General features: G+C 51.7%; 2 protein-coding genes across 2 annotated transcripts; both read left to right on the top strand.

The window, feature by feature from the left end:
• The first annotated feature begins 1,348 nt into the window (after window positions 1–1,348).
• On the top strand, window positions 1,349–12,320 carry LOC108939726 (organic solute transporter subunit alpha-like). Its single transcript, XM_018761303.2, has 8 exons — window positions 1,349–1,654; window positions 6,700–6,851; window positions 6,955–7,028; window positions 8,582–8,740; window positions 10,568–10,679; window positions 10,782–10,928; window positions 11,072–11,177; window positions 11,895–12,320. Exons 1-8 carry the CDS (start codon window positions 1,570–1,572, stop codon window positions 12,074–12,076), a joined length of 1,017 nt encoding a protein of 338 aa, XP_018616819.1. The 5' UTR covers window positions 1,349–1,569; the 3' UTR covers window positions 12,077–12,320.
• Window positions 12,321–12,924: 604 nt separating this feature from the next.
• Window positions 12,925–21,242, top strand: LOC108939688 (pyruvate dehydrogenase (acetyl-transferring) kinase isozyme 3, mitochondrial-like). Its single transcript, XM_018761232.2, has 11 exons — window positions 12,925–13,993; window positions 16,124–16,265; window positions 16,610–16,681; window positions 17,188–17,372; window positions 17,522–17,611; window positions 17,965–18,042; window positions 18,441–18,517; window positions 18,608–18,709; window positions 18,884–18,994; window positions 19,279–19,392; window positions 19,531–21,242. Exons 1-11 carry the CDS (start codon window positions 13,813–13,815, stop codon window positions 19,672–19,674), a joined length of 1,296 nt encoding a protein of 431 aa, XP_018616748.1. The 5' UTR covers window positions 12,925–13,812; the 3' UTR covers window positions 19,675–21,242.
• The last annotated feature ends 1,127 nt before the right edge of the window (window positions 21,243–22,369 follow it).

The raw sequence follows: 22,369 nt of genomic DNA on the forward strand, positions 1-22,369 counted from the left end.
AAGCGCCTCTTTAAGCAGGGTTCGGTGCGTCAAAACTACTTTGTCCTCACGTTGCGAGAGTTCACTTTTGTCTCTATGGTTCTCGAACGGCCTTTTTGAGTCCTTTCCTATTTCGGTAAGTATGCGGAGTGTAGGAACCATCGCTGTTCTTACCACCCTGGAAGTAGAGCAGGGATGTGCAAGTTTTGAGGGCGCTCCCAAGACGGTCCATACACCTGTCGCCTCACCCAGGGATCCTTCTAGGATGTCAAGCGCAGAGATTCTTCTGCGGCCGAGCCCCTCCGGCGTGACGCCTCCGGGGGACGCTTAAGGGCCGGGTAGTCGGGGACATGGGCAGAACCCTGGAGGTTGGCTTGGCCCGTCAAGAATTGGACATGCGCCGCCTGAGCTCCCGAGTGCTGCTCTCCTCCTCTCCTGCCTTCTCCTGTCCTCCCCACCCTCAGACCGGCACTGGACCGCAGCAATAGTTTGGTGCTTGACGCTGCCCGTGAGGTTTCAAAGCGGCAGCGGCTTGTCGTGGTGCTCGGGTCTGATGTCCAAGCGGAGAGCAGAGTTCCCAGAGCTCCACGCTGGAGTACCGTGGTAACTGAGTCCGCTCGTTTCTCCGTCCTGCTCCCGACAACAGTGCAAAGTCTCGCTTCGGGCAAGGGGGCAGCGGCAGGGCCAGTAGTGCCGGTGGGCCCAGGAAGCAGGACTCTGAAAACACACATCTGAAGGGAGCGCCAAGCCACCGAAAGAAGTGTGCGGTAACGCGAGCGGTGAGGTACGCAACAGGGGAAATGTCTCCATGGGTCGCTTTCGTTTAGCCGAAATACTGATGGAATAAAGAAATATCGGAAGCCTTCAGTCGTACAATAAAATCCATTCGATAAAGCAGCCGGTACAAATGATAGGGGGCGGCTGCTGAGAACAAGTTAAAAATATGCCCCGAGGCTCCGGTTTCATCGACTACATTGTGAAGGAAACTTGCTGGGTGACTCTGGCGCTCGGGCTGGGGGGTACGTGGGGTGGGGGAGTCTACGGCCCATTTGCAGGGTGGTGCCCTGTACCTCGCCCACCATTTCTACTCGGCACTGTCTTTCGCAGCAGGTTTCGCAACCCCGTCCCCATGTTTGGTGGAAAACAATGCAGCGAGAGGGAAAACACGCAGAAGGAGAAACAGGAGCCGTGTGTGTGTGGGAGAGAGAAGCGAAGGACATCAGAGAAAGTGAAACACAAGAGCAAACATGCAATAAATATTTGAAAAGGCTCCTCCCACAATGACAGTGTTGGACACTGGGGGGGGGGGGATATTTCTTATCAAGGCAGAGGAAGGAGGGACATCGCGTCCCTCGAATGGGCTTCCAACGGCACTCCTGCACTCTGTCCTCTGGACGCTGCCGTGAGACTCGGGACAGCGCTAGAGGGGGGCGGGGCCCTTTGTGGGCGTGGCCTGCCGCTCGTCTTCCCCCCGCACGTGGCGGACTGTTAAAAAGCCTGCAGCGATGAGCGCACCGTGTTTGTGACAGCAGCAGCCCCTCGGCGAAAGTAGTAGGGACTGGAGTGGACAGGACAGGACAGGACACGGACATGGACATGGACATGGACGCGTCCAATGGCACCGCGGACCCCCGCTGTTCTCCAGAACCGCCTCTGGCCGCCGACATCATCGCGCGTAAGAGCCGCATTTTATACACGAGCTGCATCATCATGCGAAATCGCGCTGTCCCCCGTCCCTGTCCCCCTGTCTCTGTCCTCCCCCCCCCCCCCCCGTGTCCCGGCGTTTTTTAGGCTGGGGGGGGCGCGTAACGGAGACTCGAGTCGAGGCCGGTAATTATCGCTACTGGAGGGAGACCGTTATGGACACCGTCCGTTCCGGTGTCCAGATCTTTCTTTGTCCTGTTCTGCACGTGCGGCTCTGGTTACGATGGGATGTCGCTGTAGTAATTCATTGGGTGCAGAATTGGTTCGGTAAAAAAAACAGGGTAAATTATGGAGCCGGAGGGGAGGGGAGGGGAGTGTGCGCCGGCGGAATGAAGAAAAGTGAAGAAGTCGCTCGGTCTGTGTGTTGAGCTGAATTTCTGCCCAAAGAGTTACTGTGTGGCAGAGAGAAACACACACGTCCCTCAACCCTTTATTAACCCTTTAGTGTTTGGTGTCACTTTGCTGCTCATTGTCGTCTGGGGGCTGCTCTGTGCGGTGGGTCTGGGGTTCGAGTCCCGCTTCGGGTGGACCGGGGTCCTGGCCGGGGCGCGTCCCCCCCGGCCCCGCGCTTCTGGGATAGGCTCCGACTCGCCGCGACCCTGTTCGGGACAAGCGGTTCATTGGCATCGGTTGGTTTTCTTCCAGCTGCTCGGGGACCTCTCCTATTGGACGCAGAGAGGGACAGACTGACCCCCGAGTGATTACAACAGCGAGACAAGTAGCGCTGCTACTGCCATCGTTAACGTTTCATTTATCCGACACTTTTCTCCCCCTAAAGTGACTTCCGCTGTTCATCTACCCACAGATATTTGTCCTTTTATACAGCTGGAGCAATTCAGGGTAAGTACCTCGTTCAAGGGTACTACAGCTCGAGGTGAGATTCAAACCTCTGCCCTTTGCGGCTGAAGGCAACAGCGCTAACCTCTCCGCTACGAGCTGTCCCCAGTAATGTTGTCATTATTATTCTTGATAATAATAATATTAGGAAGGCTGGCCTGTTAACTCCCCTGGACTCAATGCAGTCATAGTTTACAAGAAGGAATAAATGGTGCAATAGGTACCGTTTTTACAGTTTGCAGAAAGTGACTAAATAAACATGCTTTAATGCGCTGTTGGGCTGCACTGACTGTATCCAGTTAGTTGTCACGAGGTTGCTGGTTGGCAGTGTAATATCAATAATCACTTATTGTAATGATTTCACCTCATCTGTATTTGCTCTTAAACGTGTTCTTGATCCGACGTTAATCGGACGCTCTTGAGTCCGACACGGGCGACAAGTAAAACGTATGGCTAAGTGACCCATTGTAAGTAGTGTATCTAGCAGTGTAAGTTACCCTGGTGAATAAGGTGTGCGGGCTCATAACACTACATAGAGGGGACAGCTGGCAGTGTAGCGTAGTGGTTAGAGCTACTGTCTTTGGACCCAAAGCTTGCAGGTTTGATCCCTATCTCTGGCTGTAGTGTCCTTCAGCAAGGTAATTACCCAGCTGTATAAATGGGTGAATAATTGTAGGCTCGTAATGATTGTAACCTAAACGTTGAAAGTTGCTTTGGAAAAAAGTGTCTGATAAATAAATGTAAACTAGAGAAAATGACCCCTGGTGCAGAGTGTATTTAAAAGGTCACAGGGTGATGGTTGGTGTATCTTATAATAGTGGGGGGGGGCAAATTGGTAGGAGGGTATCAGGATTTATTCATTTGGCGTCTGCTAAATGAATAAATGTAAGTACAGTGTAGAGGTGGAACGATGGACGCGGGACAAACAGACACACTGCATTCGCACAAAGGTGAACGGTGAAACGTGAATCTGCGAGCGGGACTTGAACGCGGAGGTGTGACAAAATTGCAGACTGGAGAACGAGAGGCAGGAGTAGATGGGACGGGACAGGACAGGACAGGCACTTGGGACTGGAACAAACACCTATGGGACGAGACTTGAGAAACCGGTAACTACGGTTCACCAGAAAATCACAGAAGGACCACTGATTAAGAACCAGTGATCTACCCTCAGCTGTTTGTACATTCTATTCTTCACTAGCCACCAGATTGTGACGAGATGCACGGGTCGGTCTGGGACTGAACATAACCCGCCACGTTAAACAAACAATAAACTGTGTGAATGAAAGGCCGCATTTAAAAAAGGGTCTTAAAAGTCACCTCTTCCAGACTCACTTCGCCCATCATCTCTTACCTACATGTAAGGTGTGAATGTTCACGCACCATGACTTTATGATCGTCCCTGGATCGGTCCTTTATACAGCTACTCCTGTAATGTATGTAAATGTTTGTGCATCTCAGAAAGAAATAGTAGGAAGGTGATCAGGACTTTTCCTATTCTCAGTTTTGTGCAGCTGCTTGTGTGATGAACATTCTGTCATATGGTGGAAAGAAACAAACTCTGCTTAAGAATCATACATCTGCATCGAAGTGTCTCTTTCTCCTAAAGTAATGAACGCAAATCAAGCCCAGATGCTGAGCATCTACAGCCTGTTGCAACAGCGCCGTCTCCGATGGCTCGGTCACGTCCGTCACATGGCAGATGGGAGAATTCCCAAGCACCCGCTTCATGGCGAACTTGCCACCGGCACCGGGACGCTGGGCCGCCCCCACCTTTGCCTCGAAGGCATCTGCAAGCGAGACGTGAAGGCCGTGGGCATCAGAATAGAAAACTGGGAGCAGTGCACCAGCGACCAGGCAGGAGGTTCGGGGGGTGTCAAAAGGAGGGAGGCCCTGCTGAACCGGGCAGCAGCAGGGAGGAGAGCGCTCCGAAAAGCACCAAAGTCTACGACGCCAGGCGTCGGCATTTTCAAATGTGCCAGTTGCCAGAGAAACTGTGTTTCCCATGTGGGACTTCAGCCACACCAAGCGCTGCTCTGCTGGTGCTTACCGGTAGGTTCAAGGCCTGGATTTATCAGCATGCCATCTTGCCTAGGCTGCTGTTCCCTCTGTTAATATACGCAGCCTCCATAACAGTTTAATCTCTGGAAAGGAAGCTCAGCAGCTAACTCCGCGGATGGCTTGCCTCGCCTCGCCTCGCCTCGGAGTCTCGGAGGCCTTCAGGAAGAGTTGATTGATGGTGGCGCGTACGAGAGAAGGGCTCCGCTACGGAGACTCGGCAGACCCCAAGGTGGCTACAGCTGGCATTGAGGTACGAAGAGGCTGCAAATGGATGGCAGAGAAAGAGCCGGAGGGAGTGGAGTCACTCCTGAGATGGGAGGTGTTGCTGGGCATGCTGGTAACAGGGGGGAACAGCCTTACACCTCTTCCCAAAGACCCAGGTGTGCAAGACCTGTGGCAAAGACAGGCACATGATGATTCAGGAGGAAGTACATTTACATTTATTCACTTAGCAGACGCTTTTCTCCAAAGCGACTTACAACAGATACTATGTAGTGTTACTATGAGCCCACACACCTTATTCACCATGGTGACTTGCACTGCTAGATACACTACTTACACTGGGTCACACTGGGTCACTCATCCATACATGAGTGGAGCGCACACACACACACACACACACACACACACACACACACACACACACACACACACACACACACACACACACACACACACACACACACGCAATGGGGGAACCTGAACAGCACGGTTTTGGACTGCGGGAGGAAACCCACACAGGGAGAACATGGGAACTCTACACTGACTGAGCAGGGATCAAACCCAAGCTCTCTCACACCACCCAGGTGCTGTGAGACAGCAGCGCTACTCATTGTGCCACCGTGCCGCCCAAGTAAGAGCCGGAAGAACGATGTGGAAAAGAGTACGTGAAAGGTAAAAAGGTACTATGGTGAAATGATCAGATATTCAGTCCCTTATGTGAGCTGCTGGTGTGTGTGTGTGGCAGCACTTCACTTCTCACAAAGTGTGGAACGTCAAGGAGTAGCGGAGGGGAGAAGGCGCACGTTTCCAGGCTGGAGATACACGTCAGGCACAATGACCATGATGTCGGTGACGGTAACTAATCCCCTGCCTTGTTCTCGCTGCTTTGCTGGCCTCACAAGGACCGGCGCTTGGAGGGGGATCACAGAAGTCCGTCTTTGATTCTGCGATCGCGGTCCTTTTGTCTCATTGTTCTCCAGTTTCCGGCAGCCGAAATGGCTCTGAGGGATGTAGAGAGGTGCTCAGACTGACGCAGCTCCACGCAAACGGCACCGGATGCCTTGTTAGTGCTCGTTATCCTTTTGAACTTGTATGGCAATTTACCAGTGTATCTCCACGGTGGAGCAGGTAATCTGGCCTTTTACAGGCGTTCCACATCTGTACAGCTGCAAAAAATGCAAGACAAGGTTCCCCCCCAAAACAAAGTTCAACAGCCCCTGGAGCCCTTTACATTTATTAATTTAGCTGATGCTTTTCTCCAAAGCAACTTACAATGTTAAGGTTACCATTATTTACCTATTTATACAGGAGCAATTTAGGGTAAGTACGCTGCTTAAGGATACTACAGCAGGAGGTGAGGCTTAAACCTGCAACCTTTGGGTCCAAAGGCAGTTGCTCTAACCACTACGCTAGCAGCCGTCCCAATTAGCATCCAGGTCGCTCCCACCTGCGGCGTAATCGAGAGACGAGGTCCACGTTCGGCCACAATATCCCAGCGTCCTGTCGGGACGGAAGTTTGTCGCGCTGCACGCTGATGCTGCGACGCTTCTATTTTGTGTTTGACTCAGTTTAGTTTCGCTGTCGAACTCCCGGCAGCCGCACCCTGCGCCGCCTCCCGGACGGCAGCATTTCTGGCTTTTGCCGCTTTCGTTTCCCCGGTTCCGGCTGCACCCTCCTCGCATGTTTCTCCCAGACTCCAGGACGCTTAACGCCTCCGGACGCACGGCGGGTCGTCCCGATGGGCTCGGCTCTACCCTTGCGGAGCTGACCTGCGAAAGGCGGGACGGGAAAAGACGTCCGCGGGGACGTGGCAGCGTCATGCGATGGACATCATGGTTTTGGCCCCACGGGACAGGTCCTGAGCCTTGCCTCGTGTTTCTGTTTGTCTTCCTGCAGAATTCGACACCCTGTGGACCATCCTGTACTCTGGACTGACCCTCATGGCGTTCCTCAGCCTGCTGATCTACGTGGAGGAATGTGTGTACTTCTACTGGAAAGTTCCACACCCCAAGAAGACTTCTTACGTGTGGGTGAACGGGGCCGCACCGGTGAGGCGCGCCGCCGCCGGAGGCGTCTCGCGTACCGTGTGGAGCTTCGCCGCTTTTTCCCGCCAACCGCGTCTACGCTGTGACTGTCACTCTCTGCTTCCAGGTCATTGCTGTCATGTCCTGCCTGGCGTTGTGGATCCCGAGAGCCACCATGTTCACAGACGTGATCTCTGGCTCGTGAGTGTCGCCTCCCCGGCTTCGCTAATTCCTCCCCCTTTCAGATACCCCTGGATCCTCTGCTTTGAGTTTGGCTCGAAAAAGACTTGACGCTCACAAAGACGTAGAGTCGCTGCAGAGTCGCAGTAGAGTCGCTGCAGAGTCCAGCTTGTCCCAGTCAGTGTCCATCAAATTATATTTCATATAAAGCACTTTTATTTGTTTCCTTAGCACAAAGGAAGCACTAGACTTTTGCAAGCATGTTGTCAAATTGTTTGCAGTACACTCTTCCATCGTATAACAAACAAAAATTGCTTCTGACAAACTCTTGCTAAGTGAATTCTCATAGAACAGTCTTTGGCACGAATTTGTGTTTTCAACTGGAAATGTCTTTATTTCCTCAGGTGTTTCTCCTATACCTGTCAATCGATATTCTGATATTCTGCTGTCCTTATTTCAGAGTTCATATTTACTTGCGGGTAGGAAGTCTCACACTCGACTGTTTGTGCAAGATGCCCGTAGTTTTTCCAGGGAGAGAAGAAACTGAAAAACCCAAATGGGTAATAAGGAGTAAATAAAATTTTCCTGCAGTCAGTCAGTTAAAATCTGTGCAAAAGTGTCCGATTATACGATCTAGCAAGTTTTGCAAAAGTTGTCTCGCTGCCTTTTTTTTGTACTTTATTTCTTGATAAAATCTTCCATGTGATTCCAAAAATCACGAGTTGCAGCATCAGAAGAACTGCAGCAAAGCAATTCTGCCACCACATGAACTCGCCATGCGGTTACTCTGCGTTTTAGTGACGGCAACAGCACTGAAACAACCGTTTTTCCTTCTCGTGTCACTACGGTAAGCGCGTACACGTCAGCGCTGTAGAGCAGAGCTCAGTGTTGTGCCTCGAACTGCTGCGCATTTCACTTGCTTTGGTACAACAGAACAAGCAGGAACCGGACTAAAGGTGCGGCGATCGTTTGGCCGATTGTCGGAAAAACGCGATCGACTCTCGGTGTCGGCCGAATTCTTCTTACCGCTGCTGCTCTGCGTCTCCTTCGAAACCCGTTTGAGCCCTGGAGCACGGTAAACTCTGCCCAGGGAGCGGTCAGCCGCTTCGGACGTCCTCTCGCCGTTCCTCTACAGCCCCTACAGTAAATACACAAAAGCCTTTGGACCTCATGTGTATATCAGGACAACATAAAAATGGAACTGGCGCCTTGAAATCATATAGAAAATATGAAACATTTTTTGTTACAGTCATAGTTTCTAGAAGGTCCATCACTGCCTCTAGTCCAGTAACAGACATGGTCACCATCAGGATGATAAATCCCTGTAAACGGTGTGACACGATGGAGACCTTCCCACACCGTCCAAGGTCTTCAAAATGTTTGTCGTGTTCGCATTCGTGTTTCCTGTGCTCCGCTGCAGTGGCATTAGGAGTCATTCAATTAATGTAGGGGGTCAATGTGACATCCTCACACTGCTGGAGAAAAAAGTGCGTGTGTGTGCGTGTGTGCGTGAGAGAGAGAGAGAGAGAGAGCGAGAGAGCGAGACCAAGATATGGACTCTTTCCTCTGCACAGGTTCTTTGCCATCGTGGTGTACCACTTCCAGGTGATGATGATCGAGGAATGCGGAGGGGACGATGCTTTTCTCAGAAGATTTGGGAAGAACCGTTTCCGGATCAGCACCCCCCCCTGCTGCTGCTGCTGCCTCTGCCTCCCCAACGTGGGCATCACACGGTACGCTGGGGTCAGAAGTTAGCTGAGTGTACCTTGGGGTAAGGCTGTACTACATTTAGACTCTGAATATTTTCACTCAAGGGCCCAGTAGAAGAAATATTATTTTGTTGCGTACCTGACACGTTTATGCAAATTTGTATTAATTTATACAGATGGGTGTTTTACTGGCCTTACAGCAAGGTCTTGAGAGGCTTCTACAGCAGTGGTGCCAATAGAAAACAAAGTGACAACTTTCAGGCTATAAAGTGCTTGAATGCTGAAGTACCTACTGCACGTGTACAAGCAGTGTAAATATTTCCGAATGGTGCGAAGGGTTGAAGAGGATCCGAGACGAACATTTTCCGGCTCAACAACAGGAAACCAGTCGCAGATCGCTGCTTTCTCGCATCAGGAGTTCCTTCTCATTATTAGACAGCGGCGCTCACTTGAGCAGCAGCGGCACACGTGTCATTTACATTTACATTTACATTTATTCATTTAGCAGACGCTTTTGTCCAAAGCGACGTACATCTCAGCAAAAGTACAATTTATGCATTACATTCAGAGAAAGAGACATGGATGCAGACATGAAAGTCTCAAGCAAACCTAATTTGTTCCCTAGCACTTGCTACACCGAGGTTCATCGATCAAGTAGGTGCATAAGACACAGACAAATCCCGATACCCGCACCAATTTTTTTTTTATTAATTATTATAAGATACACAAATGAGCAGAACAATACCAGAGTAATGGTTGAATAAAGGTTGTATCTGGGGATGCTTCTGGAGTTACGATGCCTGAACGGTTACACCATAGATGATCTGAAGAGATCTTGGGCGAAGTGGATCTGGAAAAGGTGGATTTTTAGACCCTTCTTGAATATAGACAGAGTTTCCACAGTTCTGAATGGGAGGGGGAGGTCGTTCCACCACAACGAACCGAGAACCTCCGTGCTTTACCCTTGGTGCGCGGGACCGCCAAGCGAGCAGAAGTAGATGAGCGAAGGGGTCTGGTTGGGGTGTACCGGTTGATTAGGTCTTGTAAACCACTGGGAGCAGTTCTGTTGATGCATTTGTAGACAATAAGCAGGGTCTTAAATTTGATCCAGACAGCTATAGGAAGCCAGTGCAGGGAAACGAATAGAGGAGGTACGTGCGAACGCTTCGGCAAGTCAAACGCAACTCGAGCAGCAGCAGCGTTCTGTATCAGCTGTAGAGGTTTGATGGCAGTAGCGGGAAGGCCACACAGGAGAGAGAGAGACGCAGTATCCAGACGGGATGTCACCATGGCCTGGACGAGTAGTTGGGCGGAGTCAGTAGTGAGGTAGGAACGGATCCTACGAATATTACGCAGGATGTATCTGCAGGACCGGGTTGTGGCTTCGATATGTTGAGAGAAAGACAGACTCGCATCACTCGTAACTCCCAGACTCTTAGCGAAGGAGCTGGGCGAAATGAGTGAGTTGTCCAGTTTGATCGACAGGTCGTGACAGGAGGACAGGGCAGCTAGGAGGTAAAGAATCTCTGTTTGGGAGAGGTTGAGTTGGAGGTGGTGATCAGACATCCATGAAGAGATGTCCGACAGGCAGGAACCAATGCGTGCGGAGATGTCTGATGTACTAGGTGGAAAGGAGAGAAAGAGCTGGGTATCATCAGTCACTTTATACCTCTTGCTTTTTGCTTTAAAAAATAGTGTGCTCTGGTTTCCTTCACTCCGGTGCAGAGAATTGCTGTGAATTACATCGTCCTTCCCATTCTTACAAGGTGTGCTTGTAGTTCACTGTCTCTCTCTCATTCTGAGAACGTGGTTGTCGTGCCGGAGTCACGTTTTCCGTCACGTTCCCCACAGGCGCACCCTCGTCCTGCTCAAGCTGGGCTCCTATCAGTTTGCGCTACTGAAAACCGTCTTCAGCATCCTGTCCATCGTGCTGTGGACCAATGGGATTTATGACCCCGAAGATGTGAGTAGTACTGCCCTGATCAGTGTCCCACTTTGAGTGCTCCGTAAGGACTTCCTGAAAAATTGAAACCCCCAACCCCCCATTTCGGCCCAATTTCCACAGGTGTCTGTCACAGGAACTGTGCTCTGGCTCGGTTTGTTTGTGGGCGTGCTCACCATCGTGGCGCTGTGGCCGGTGTCCATTCTGTTCGGGTACCTGAAGGTTACTCTCAAGACGAAGAAGCTCGGAGTCAAGTATGCCATGTTCCAGGTGGGTCTGCGCCAGGGATCAAGGAAGTGATCTGGGTGAAAAAGACAGATTGTTTATACTGTATGTGGCAACACAGGCAATATTTCACGCGTCTGAAAGCGACTTGTGCACGAATGCTGTCTGTGCCACATGTGTCTCTGCAGATGGTGCTCATATTAAGCCAGCTACAAACAGCCATAATCTACACCTTAGCCATGAGAGGCGTCATTGCCTGTTCCCCACCCTTCTCGTCTCGGGCCAGAGGATTCAGTGAGTGTTCGCTTTACTGTGCCTTAGTCGCATGACAAATTCTGCACACTCTTGTCGGCTTGTATTCCCGAAGCAGACATTTTCGTGAATGCGTAGTGCTGCGGCCTCACGGTGCCTCAGCTGTTCAGGCAGAGGTTCAAATCCAGCTTCGTCTGTGTGGGGTTTGCATCTCCTTCCCATATGTGCGTGGGCTTCCTTCGGGTGCTCTGGTTTCCTACCACACTCCAGTGACATGCCTTTCGGGTAACTAGTGTTGCTAAATGGCTCGCAGTGCATTAACGTGTCGCTGAACATTTGCGTGCGTGGCTGCCCTGTGATGGCGTGACGTCCAGTCCAGGGTAAACTCCTCCTATAGCACCCGGTGCATCCAGCATAGGCTCCGCATCACCTCATCCCTGACAAGGACAAGTAGTTAATGCAGAGCAGTTATTTTGGGTTTACCTCCAGAATCTCTTGCTCTTGTGGCTGTCGGGAGCTTCTTGGATGGAATAATGATTTTACTATAAACTATCCACCTTTTACATTTAATCTGTCAGCATTTTGGATGCATATTTTTTTTATAAGGTATTACTACACTACTCAGATAAACAACAGCAGCTGGCCCCTGGAGCACATGGGGAGTTCTCCAAAGTCTGAAAGAAGTGCACAAGACTTCTGCTTTACCCATGATGAAAGTTTACGTTGACCACTGAGCCTGCGTGTCTTCTCCCTCTCCAGTTCTCAGTCAACAGCTACTGATTCTGGAGATGTTCATCATCACGCTGGTGAACAGGTTCCTGTATCGCCATGGCCACCAGGACATCCCAGTCACCGAGGAGCACGCCGGAGAGCAGGCTGATGAGCTTGTCAAAAGCAAGGTCTTCCTCCAACCAGAGAGCAAGGGTGACACATGCGCATGAGACTGCAGAAGAGTGTGTGTGTGTGTGTGTGTGTGTGTGTGTGTGTGTGTGTGTGTGTGTGTGTGTGAGTGTGTGAGAGAGAGACACACTGTGGAGGGCAGAGTGTGAGACACTGCATTGCTGAGAATATGTAAATGCACGATAATGGCCTTCTGCATAATAAAGGAATTAAAGGGAAAAATGTTTGTCGGATTATCGGTGTAGCGCATTAAGGTCATAATAAAACCTTCAAGTGCTGTTTGAACGGGGTCTTCATTTGTCCTGACGTGTCACTCTCTAGATTTATACTGATTTCGTGGATTCTAGTTGCCAGGGAAAGTGCTTTTTGCTGGAAAGCAAAGCAGCGAAAAAGACACGGAACGTCCCGTGTTGCGAAGAGCGGGGCACAGAATGAGCGCTTCGAAAGGTGCGTCCACCTGACATGGCGCTAAAGGATCAGAGCGCATGTCAGGTTGTATTGTGAAGGAGCGGCGTCTTGAAACGGGATGCGGAGACATTCGGCCGGTCGGGGGATGTGCCGGCGTTCGCAGGTAAGAGATATTACCTGAATTTATGCAAACGACGGGGCAACGCCAGGCAGCGCTTATAGCAGTAACCCTTTTTATTCCAGTTTTGTTCAGTGTCCAATGGGGGCGCGGTGCCCTATGTGTGGGGAGCCTGGGGTTCGAGCCCTGCGTGGGGTGCCGTGGCGTCCTGTCCGGTGTGTCTCCCCCCCCCCCCCGGTCTTATGCCCTGTAGACTCCGGCTTGCTGTGGCCCCAAATGGTGGTGGATGGAAGGAAAGATGGAAGGATGGATGGAAGGAAAGATGGATGGAAGGAAAGATGGATGAATGGAATGATGGATGGATGGAATGATGGATGAATGGAATGATGGATGGATGGAAGGAAGGAAGGAAATGTCCCTCAGCTTTTTGCCCCATCTCTTACGGGCGGCACGGGGTCTAACGGGGCTTTTCACACGGGAGCAGAAAAGGTCCCTGAGAGAAAATCACGTGACAGGAGCTGCTGTTCCTGAGTGAAAAACTCTTTTATTTGCGCACGACGTGTTTCCGTAAAACCTCCAGTAAACGGCTCCCTTCCTCTGGGACACCAGAGTTGTCGTTATTCCGCTCCACCTCTCATGACTTGCTCCTCAGGATCTTCTCTTTTGTTCAAAAATGTCAAAGTGGCTGCACCAAAGTGGCAGTCCCCCTAATTAAAGTGAAGAAACCATGACTCGTAACAACAACTGACTGCGGGACGGACGTCGACCGTATGTGCCTCTACACGCTTTTCAAATACAACACTGCTGTTCTCCTCTTCGCTACTGTTGTCTTTTCTGCTATTGTCCTGTGTTTAATAAGAATAATAATGATAAATATTGTTAAAAATCGACGCTTCCGGGCTTTTCGACAAAGAGCTGCCCAATCGTCGTAGGGCACCCGCCTTAGTGGCAGGTCGGCCATCCAACCAGAAAAGCACAAAGACCACACCTCTCAGCCAATAGCAGTGGACTGCGGTGCGGCAGAGGGGCGGGGCCGGCGCGGTTCACCGGCGGCTGGCGGACGTGCGCTTGAGCGCAGCGATGTGACGCCGAAGCGGCGGAAAGACGGAGACGATGGTGTCGCTTCTGGAGCTCAATTCCTCCACCGATGTTTAGGGTTCATCGGCTTGAGACGCGGGACAGGCCCGCCGCACTCGACATGTGGCTCCTTTGAGGCTCAAATTGAGCGGCGACGGACGGGCCTCTTAGTTGATGCAGCAGCCGCGTCACTGTGTGTTACAATATAAAATTAATTGTATTGTAATTATTGTCGCTGTTAACGTTGTAGCCATGAGGTTATTCGCGCGTTTACTGAACGCGTTCAACGAAAAGATCGAATATTACTCGAGATTCTCTCCGTCGCCGCTCTCCATTAAGCAGTTTCTGGATTTCGGTAAGTGTCTGTCTGTCTGTCTCTCTCTCTCTCTCTCACTCACTCACACACACACACACACACACACACACACACACACAGCCTGCTTTCGTTGGCGCGCAGACTGACTGCTCACATTACATCACTGGTTGGTGTCATAAACGCCGCGAGTCAGGGTTACTACTACTAGTACTAGTAGTTATGCCATCGTGGCTGTGGTTACTGGTTACTCACTGCCAGCCAGGCCTCTGCACTGCAGCGCTGCACTGGTCCACTGGATCCTCCCGCCTGAGCGATTCCTCCTCCGGCTCTTGGAGGCCGAGTTCCATCCTTTATCCGCCCGGCGTCATGCGGAGCGCTTGTGGAAACGATGAGGTGAAAACCGCATCCAAACGGCCTTGGACTGGAGCGCCTGTGTTTTACCATACGCCGGTACGCTAGTAATCGGTGCCACGCTCTGCAGCAGCTCTGGGCCGCGCAACGATTGCGGCAATCGAATCGCTGCTCGCTGCAGGCGGTGGACGCTGAGACTGGGACCGACTGGGACCGACTGGGACCGAGAGATGCGAGCCGCCGGAACGGAGCCCGTGTCGGTCGGACTCGATCGTTTTCGCCCAACTGAAGCTGTGTCCTCTTTCTTGGGAAGCGGGACGAGCCGAGGTGTCCGTACAGTACGGTAACGCCGGTACGAGCGGCCGCTTCGACGCTTGTTTCCAGAAGGAGCCTCCTGCTCTCCAGCAGGCACAGGCCACAGGGACCCCAAGTTTCCACGGAAAATTGCACTTTGTTCTGGGCTTTCTAAATGCGCTGCTTCGCGTTGGACGCGCTCCTGTCGCCGTCCGGTGGCTGAAAAGCACACGTACCCGGGCGCCGGTCCGCGCGCGCGCACACACACGCTGCGTGCAGCCGATGTCGGCATCGGTTTTCGTTTGTCCGACTCCAGTGAACTCGCTCTTCTCTTGTGTGGCGAACGCTTGTCCTCAGTTCGTGCGGCACGAATCGCGTAATGACAGAAATGAGGTGAAGCAGCAGGGCCCCCTGGGGACCGAAACATGGGACCGGGACCCGTCCCCCGTCCCCCCGTTCACTGTCCATTCCCAGCTGCACAGTCACTCGTCTACTTCCTGTTTCGTTACTTCGGGACCCCTGAGTGGCTGTTGCCTTGTCACATGACCTTTCTCAGCCAATCAGCACTCACTTTGTGTCTGCCCCCCCCCCCCCTTTGTTGCACCACAGACATCCAGCTCTGCCTCCCAGTAAGTTTTTCTACAAGGTACTTGTTTGCCATATATCTGCATTTGGCACAGTACTGAGTTTGAACCCTCGTTTCCCTTTCTGATGTGTGTGTGCGTGCCCATAAAAATGAAGAGCAACAAACGAACGCACGCCGTCAGACGCGCAAACAGCGGGGCGGCGAGAGCCATAGTGGTTCGGGCAGCTAAATAACTACATGTGAATAGAAGTGTGTGATTTGGTGCCTTTAATTGTACTCTTCTCTGCCTTGGCATATGAATTAATGTAAAAATGCAGCTGTACGCTCGCGACTGACACACAGGCTCCAGCGTGCACGTTATCGGATGGCTCTCGGTGCTTCGCTTCCGCCGCCAGCGAGAACAAGAGCTCTTTGTTACGTGGCTCTTGGACGCTGAAATGTGAATCCCCCGCTTGGGGGCCGAATCTTATCGGCACTTTTACCTGCTCTACCTTGATCCCTCACCTGTAAGCATCGCTGCCACGAGAGGCGGCGGAAATCGGCTTCAGAGGTCCAGCAGACACGTGGCTGGGTAGGGTGCTCTTTTGCCTTGATGAAGGTCGATATGCCCAACTGATGCTGACCGACGTTGTCGCGAAGAACCGTCTTCTGCGCCCGCTTTGCTCCTTCGAGTTGACGGAACGCCGAGTGGTTTAGAGGGGTGAAACCGGTTTGTCGGTGCTGCTAGGCGAGCAGGTAAGTCTGAAGTTGAGCGCTGCCGAGTCTTCCTGGAGGTAACGTGATCTCTCTCGTATTTGGTCTCCCGCACGAGCTCCAGCTCTTCCGGTCCACGCGTCGCTCCGTACCTCTCGATTCTGTATCGCCGTCACCCGTCTCTCCACCTTCGCCCGCTTTCTCCGTTCCTTTTCTGACACTCTTTCCCCATGTTGCTAACCCAGGGAGGGACAACGCTTGTGAGAAGACCTCCTACATGTTCCTGCGGAAGGAGCTGGCAGTGCGCCTGGCCAACACCATGCGGGAGGTCAACCTGCTGCCGGACAACCTGCTCAGCCAGCCCTCTGTCAAGCTCGTGCAGAAATGGTGCGGGGACAGGTCTAGACCGGGGCTGGGGGAAGAGATGGCATTTGGGGTCGCCCAGGGAAGGCCAGAGAACAGAGCTTGTAGTCATTGTGGGCCCAATGGACTGGAGCAGATGAGAGGCTTGGTATAGATATTTTCGTTCAAGTTCCATCTTTGAATGTTTATTCCTGAAAATATCCCAGCCTCCTCCGTACCGGGGTCGTGCCAGTGCATTTCCCATGTAGCCGTGAGGATGCAGGTTGTTCAGAGCGGTCAGCACTTCTGTTACTGCTGCTAAAATGTGAAAAATGTGTAGTGGCAGATGTGCTCTGAAATGTCTGTGCATGAATGTGTGTCGCCCATAGGTACATGCAGAGTTTTGTAGAGCTGCTGGAGTATGAGGATCGTGGCCCAGAGGACCCCCACACGCTGCACGAGTGAGTAAGAAGTGGCTGCAGCTGTGCGCTCTGGCGTAATGTAGAGCGGTGAATATGTGGGCCTCTGAGAGAAGTGAGACACGAGGCGCCCGAGGGTCTCAACTTGGAGGTGCGACGAAGGTGAAGAGCGAGAAAGCGAGGCTTGGCTGGGAAACGGTCTAGGATGCAGTGTGCGCGTGCGTGTCTGCTTGTTTACTCCCAGGTGTTCATGTTCAGCGCAAACTCTACGCAGATTGCAGACCCACCGACCGACCGTCTGTCGAAGCTCGCTTAAAACTTTTTAGTTTGGACCGAAAGAGCTTTGTGTTCCGGACAGTGTCAGGTTTTGCACTGTTTCGCTGCGCAGCCTTTCTGCCAAGCTGATGATTTAATCTGTAGTTTAAATGAGTCCAGGTTGTCGCATAGTGAAGAATGCAATGACGGCACCCCTCCAGGGATGGGCCCGACACGTTTCGGTCATCGCCCCAAGTCCTTTACCTCCGCTCTATCTGGTACCCTCTCTGCAGTTTCCTGGACCTGCTGATCGAGATCCGGAACAGGCACAACGACGTTGTGCCCACTATGGCCCAAGGGGTGATTGAGTACAAAGAGAAGTTTGGCTTCGACCCCTTTAGCAGCACCAACATTCAGTACTTCCTGGATCGCTTCTATACCAACCGGATCTCATTCCGCATGCTCATCAACCAGCACAGTACGTCCTCCTCGTGACCACGCCCACTGCAGATGCCAGTTTTGCAGGGCTAGAGAAGCCTAGAAAGCATTGGTGAGGGTGGGTCAGGGCTTTCGCATCACACTCCTTGCTGTACAGGAACTCTGGTTGTCTTGCTTTCTACGTTTCAGCGCTCCTTTTTGGCAACGATACGAACCCGGCCCACCCCAAACACATCGGCAGCATCGACCCAACATGCAATGTCTCAGAGGTGGTGAAAGGTGAGCGGCATCTCGGAGCTTCGCTCTCATCTTAACATGACGATGCCAGTTTAGTTTTCTCATGTTCACATTTACGTTACGTTTGTTTGTTTATTTATTTCGCAGACGCTTTTCTCCAAAGCGACTTCCGACGAACTCTGTGTAGCGTTACTCTCAGCCCACACACCTCACGGCCTGCTTTCCCCTTTCAGCCTTCTACCGCACTTCTCTAACAGAGCACGAATGGATCAGATCTATCTGTGCTTTCCAGCTTTCGTGTTCAGGACACACAGTCTGAGATTAGTCCATGTGCTTACCGGCCCCGTTGTGTTCTTGGGGTGGGGCGCAACGAGGCTTTGTGACTCCCGTTTCAGATGCCTACGACACAGCCAAGATGCTGTGTGAGCAGTACTACATGGCTGCACCTGAGCTGAAGATTGAGGAGTTCAACGGTAAGATGTGCTTCAGAGGTACGTTTTCAGGTCCTCTGCTGAATGACCCAGTGGCACAGCTAGCGTGGAGAATCGGAGGACCCGTTTTTGATGTATTTAAAGACACGCATTTGTTGCTGCTGTCGCTGCACTGATCGTGGATCGAGAGAAAGTGGAAAACGTTGTGCTAATTGCAGCAACTCTAGCTTTTCAGACAAGCTGGTCTTCGCTTTGGTTTCGACTTGGAGGGGTTAGTCTAAGGATGTTTGGACTAGCGTGCCATTCCTGGCCCAGCAGCCGGTGGTTCCCATTGCTGGATAGACTCCAGACCCCTGCGACCCTCCCACGGACAGGTGTTAATGGAAGTGAGCGAGTGTTGGGGTGTTCTTTTGTGCTCAGCACATCTACTCTTCCCACAGCCAAGGCTCCCAGCAGGCCCATCCAGGTGGTATATGTACCATCGCACCTCTTCCACATGCTGTTCGAGCTGTTCAAGGTAAGTGGTTTGTAGGCTTTCCTCACGTCTGTAGCTCGTGTGTTTGCTGCTGCTCTGTCGGGTATATGGCCTTCTCGTGCTTCTCTGCAGAACTCCATGAGAGCAACTGTTGAGCTGCACAAGGGCAGTTGCGAATGGCTCCCCCCAGTTAAGACACTGGTGACCCTGGGAAAGGAGGATCTCTCCATAAAGGTCAGCTCACTCGGCAGGAACTGGTTGTGGGCACTAATGGCACTTCCTCAGCGAGCGACTGCAGTACGGTGCTGCAACACGGCCAGTTCAGTTCCAGATGCACTTGTCACCCCTCTCTTTCTGCACTCGCCAGGTGGCGATTGCTTTTGTCATTGTGCTCTGGTGTCCCCTTAGATCAGTGACAGGGGTGGAGGTGTGGCCCTGAGAAAGATTGACCGGCTCTTCAACTACATGTATTCCACAGCACCCTCCCCCAGCTTGGAGACTTCACGGGCCGCCCCGTTGGTAAGAACACCTGTCGAATGATGTCTACAGGCTGGTCGTGCGCGTCCGTGTGTGTGCGTGCGCGCGCCTGTACGGACCTGATTTGCTTCTTGTGAAGGTATCGCCGCAGTCCCCAGGTATCGATGCGTTCAGAAGGCTACGTGGTGTGATTTGCACAAGCTCCCTTTTCTTTCTGCGGATGAACGTGTCAGACTGGACTTGGTCGTCACAAGTACTTTTACGTAACAGTCTAATCCAGCGCTGGAGGAGACTAAAGGTCACCTGAGGTCCCCCCCTGTTTCCAGGCAGGTTTTGGCTATGGCCTTCCCATCTCCAGACTGTATGCACGCTACTTCCAAGGCGATCTCAAGCTCTATTCTATGGAGGGTGTGGGCACAGATGCTGTCATCTACCTGAAGGTGAGGAATGGCCTTCTCGCATCAGTCTGCCTCCCTTGTTGTATTGCCCCTGGAAGTAAGGTTCTATGGTCCACTGATGTCAGTGACAAGATGTTGCTGTAATGTCATCTGGAGCCTCTGATTGCTCTGTGCCGCCAGGCTCTGTCCAGCGAGTCGTTTGAGCGGCTGCCCGTCTTCAACAAGTCAGCGTGGCGGCACTACCAGACGGGCCCCGAGGCAGATGACTGGAGCAACCCCAGCAGCGAGCCACGTGATGCCTCCAAGTACAAGGCCAACAGATAACTCCCTTGTTTGCCTTCATGGATCGCAGCCCTACCCTACCATACCCTACCCTACCCTACCCTTGAGTGTTTCATCACAATCTTCTTGACCAACTCAAGATTTCAAAGCTCTGTTGGTGATGGACTTTTCCCCTTTCTTTCACTAGCCATTGGCTGTCAACACTGGCCCCCTGGTCAGGATTTGGGGTGGGACCTCCTTAGTCTTTGAGCCCTGATAAAAAGCCTCCGTTTCCTTAAAGCCGAGGTGGAATCGGAACTTCTCGCAGCTGCCTTTAGGAAGGAAAGGTTCCAGCCAGCTGGCAGCAAGACTAATCGCTGCTGCTTGTGTGGCACTTCCTGTTTGTAGAGGTAGAGGCAGGTGTCACCAAGCCATCACAAAATTGTCAGAGAGCAAAAAAGTGCACCTCAAAGATTCTAAAATTATGAAAGGAAATGCTCTATATGTTAAGTGTAATACATACAAACTGGTATGTACTCATAAGGGAAATTGATACGTTTACTTTGTACTGAAAGGACGAGGCTCACCTCATAAAGGCGTCAATGTCCTACACACTGAAGACGTAGGTGTGTGACTCTGATGTGCAGAGCACATTATCAGTGGGAAACAGGGCAGTTGCAGGAAAAAAGGGCACTTTGTTGATGAGCTCGCAAACGTTGTGCCTGCTTTTGGGCGGTTTCTGCCCTGAACCCAGCGCAGATGCCATGGTGGAGTGGCGTTGCCGTGCCGACCTGCTCAACGCCCGCCCGGGTGCCACCACGCACACTGCTGCAGCTGGAGCTGTATGCCATGGGGGGTGTCGTGGGGCTTGTGGGAGAGCAACCCCTGTCGGCCAGTCAGCCATGCCAAGTGGCCCCACTTGAGTATCTTTGTTACTTTGAAATGAACACAGATGGAACATAAGTGGTGTGGGGTTTCAAAATGGAGCAGACAGAATTCTGGATTGTTCTGTTGTGTTGCTTTTAATTTTGGAACTGGGGTCGAATGAGCAGAATGAACGTGCTGTTTATTCCACCCCCGATGATTTTTTCCCAACATAATACTTGAGTAAAGTTACACTCAATGTTTATACACGCAACAGATGAACGTGGCATCATCCAGCACAAACGTCTTGTTCTAACACAGGGCTCAGCAGGCTTGTACAGTGCATGTGAATATGCTCTGGCATAAAACTCGTGCGGCTCGTGTGGCTCGGGCACTTCAGGCCATGAGGCTTTTGGTTGGATATTTGATTTAGTGCTTAGATGACCCAAAATTAGGTAAAGTGAGCACACCGGTGATGTGAGGATAGTGGCACAGAAATGCACGTCAAGTCATTTGCATGTTGCTGCCTTTACACAGCTGCTGGCCACATTTGGCCGCACCGTCATACCACAAGTAGCCTCAGCGCTGTACGTGTCTGGGCAGAACCTATAACGTGACATTCCTTCAGCAGGTGTTTGAAACAAGCTTCATCTTAACCTGTCTGTCTATCCTCCTCCTCCTCAGTGGAAACCAGATCAGAAGTTACGCGTTCACTTCCCTTCTGTGACAATAAAGATGTTGCCCTATGAAAAGTGTCTTCTGTGTGTGTGTGTGTGTGTGTGTGTGTGTGTGTGTGTGTGTGTGTGTGTGTGTATACACACTCACCCCTCACGTAACGGTCCAATAGAGTGAAACTCCTTTGTCGTCCTCTTTCCATACAGCAGATGTATAAATCCAGCACCACCACATGTACTTGACATGGTTACCCCCTGTGTTGCCGGGTAGGCTCCGGTTCCCCGCGACCCCATATGGGACAAGCGGTTCAAAAAAAAAAAACTTGGACATGATCCTGACAAAGGCACAATGGGCACTATGCCTGGATAGCTTTGGCCTGAACCCCACGTAGAAAATCGACACCTAACAATATGTTAAAATGAAGGGTCGAATAAGGAGCAGGGCCACCCTTGACTTTCAGAGCAGCTTCGGTCCTTTCTGGAATGTTGTACAAGTTCGGCACTCCGTACGGCGTCGATTGCGCTGGTCTCAAAGAGCAAAAGCCTCCGGTTCCTTGGTGGGCGAAGGAGGTGGAAACCTACCTTGCGCTCTTCTTTCTGTTAAGGTTCCGTGTTGTTTAGGTCCGGTCGTGGTGGGGACCATAGAAGGCATCTGACTTTGTGCCAGTGTTTATGAAACAGCCCTTGAATTTGTTCAGCAGTATCTCTGGGCATTGCCATCCTGGAATGTGGGAACATTATGAGGGAACTGTGTTTGCACCATGGGGTCTACCTGGTCCCATAAAATGCCCTTGTATTTCTTGGGCATTTAGCAGCGCGCAGAACAATCGCTGGACCTAGAGACTACCGTGATGGTCCATCAGCATTGTTGAGCACCTGGCTACAGACACTGAGCGTTGAGGACGTCCTTTGCCTTTCTCCACACAAATCCCGTGGGCGTGGGACGTTGGGTGAAAGGTGACTCATGAGCCCATCCTACTTTCTTCCACTGCTCAGGGCTCCAGCTTCAGTGCTCCTTACACCAGGCCAAATGGTCTTTGTGCCTTGGATCTGAAAGATATCTGAGTGGCAGCGCTGCCATAAATTCAAGCTTTCTGATTTTCAAGATGCCCAGTTCTTGTTGAGACGGCACCAAAATACTGGTCATTCAATCCAGTGGTCGTTTTGGAGGCTGTACCGCCGTGGCATTTGGCAACTATTCTGGGTCCATCTTTCCCTGT

The sequence above is a fragment of the Scleropages formosus genome, chromosome 24 (genome assembly GCF_900964775.1).
Source record: "Scleropages formosus chromosome 24, fSclFor1.1, whole genome shotgun sequence".
Taxonomy (NCBI): Eukaryota; Metazoa; Chordata; class Actinopteri; order Osteoglossiformes; family Osteoglossidae; genus Scleropages; species Scleropages formosus.

What these genes read in the sequence shown, in the direction of transcription:
- LOC108939726 (XM_018761303.2), top strand. Translation starts at nt 1,570, where the DNA reads ATGGACATGGACATGGACGCGTCCAATGGCACCGCGGACCCCCGCTGT. An exon ending in GGGTGAACGGGGCCGCACCG is followed by an intron (nt 6,852 to 6,954) that starts GTGAGGCGCGCC and finishes CTCTGCTTCCAG; the next exon opens with GTCATTGCTGTCATGTCCTG. An exon ending in GTCTCGGGCCAGAGGATTCA is followed by an intron (nt 11,178 to 11,894) that starts GTGAGTGTTCGC and finishes CTCCCTCTCCAG; the next exon opens with TTCTCAGTCAACAGCTACTG.
- LOC108939688 (XM_018761232.2), top strand. Translation starts at nt 13,813, where the DNA reads ATGCAGCAGCCGCGTCACTGTGTGTTACAATATAAAATTAATTGTATT. An exon ending in GACCCCCACACGCTGCACGA is followed by an intron (nt 16,682 to 17,187) that starts GTGAGTAAGAAG and finishes CCCTCTCTGCAG; the next exon opens with TTTCCTGGACCTGCTGATCG. An exon ending in TGTCTCAGAGGTGGTGAAAG is followed by an intron (nt 17,612 to 17,964) that starts GTGAGCGGCATC and finishes CTCCCGTTTCAG; the next exon opens with ATGCCTACGACACAGCCAAG.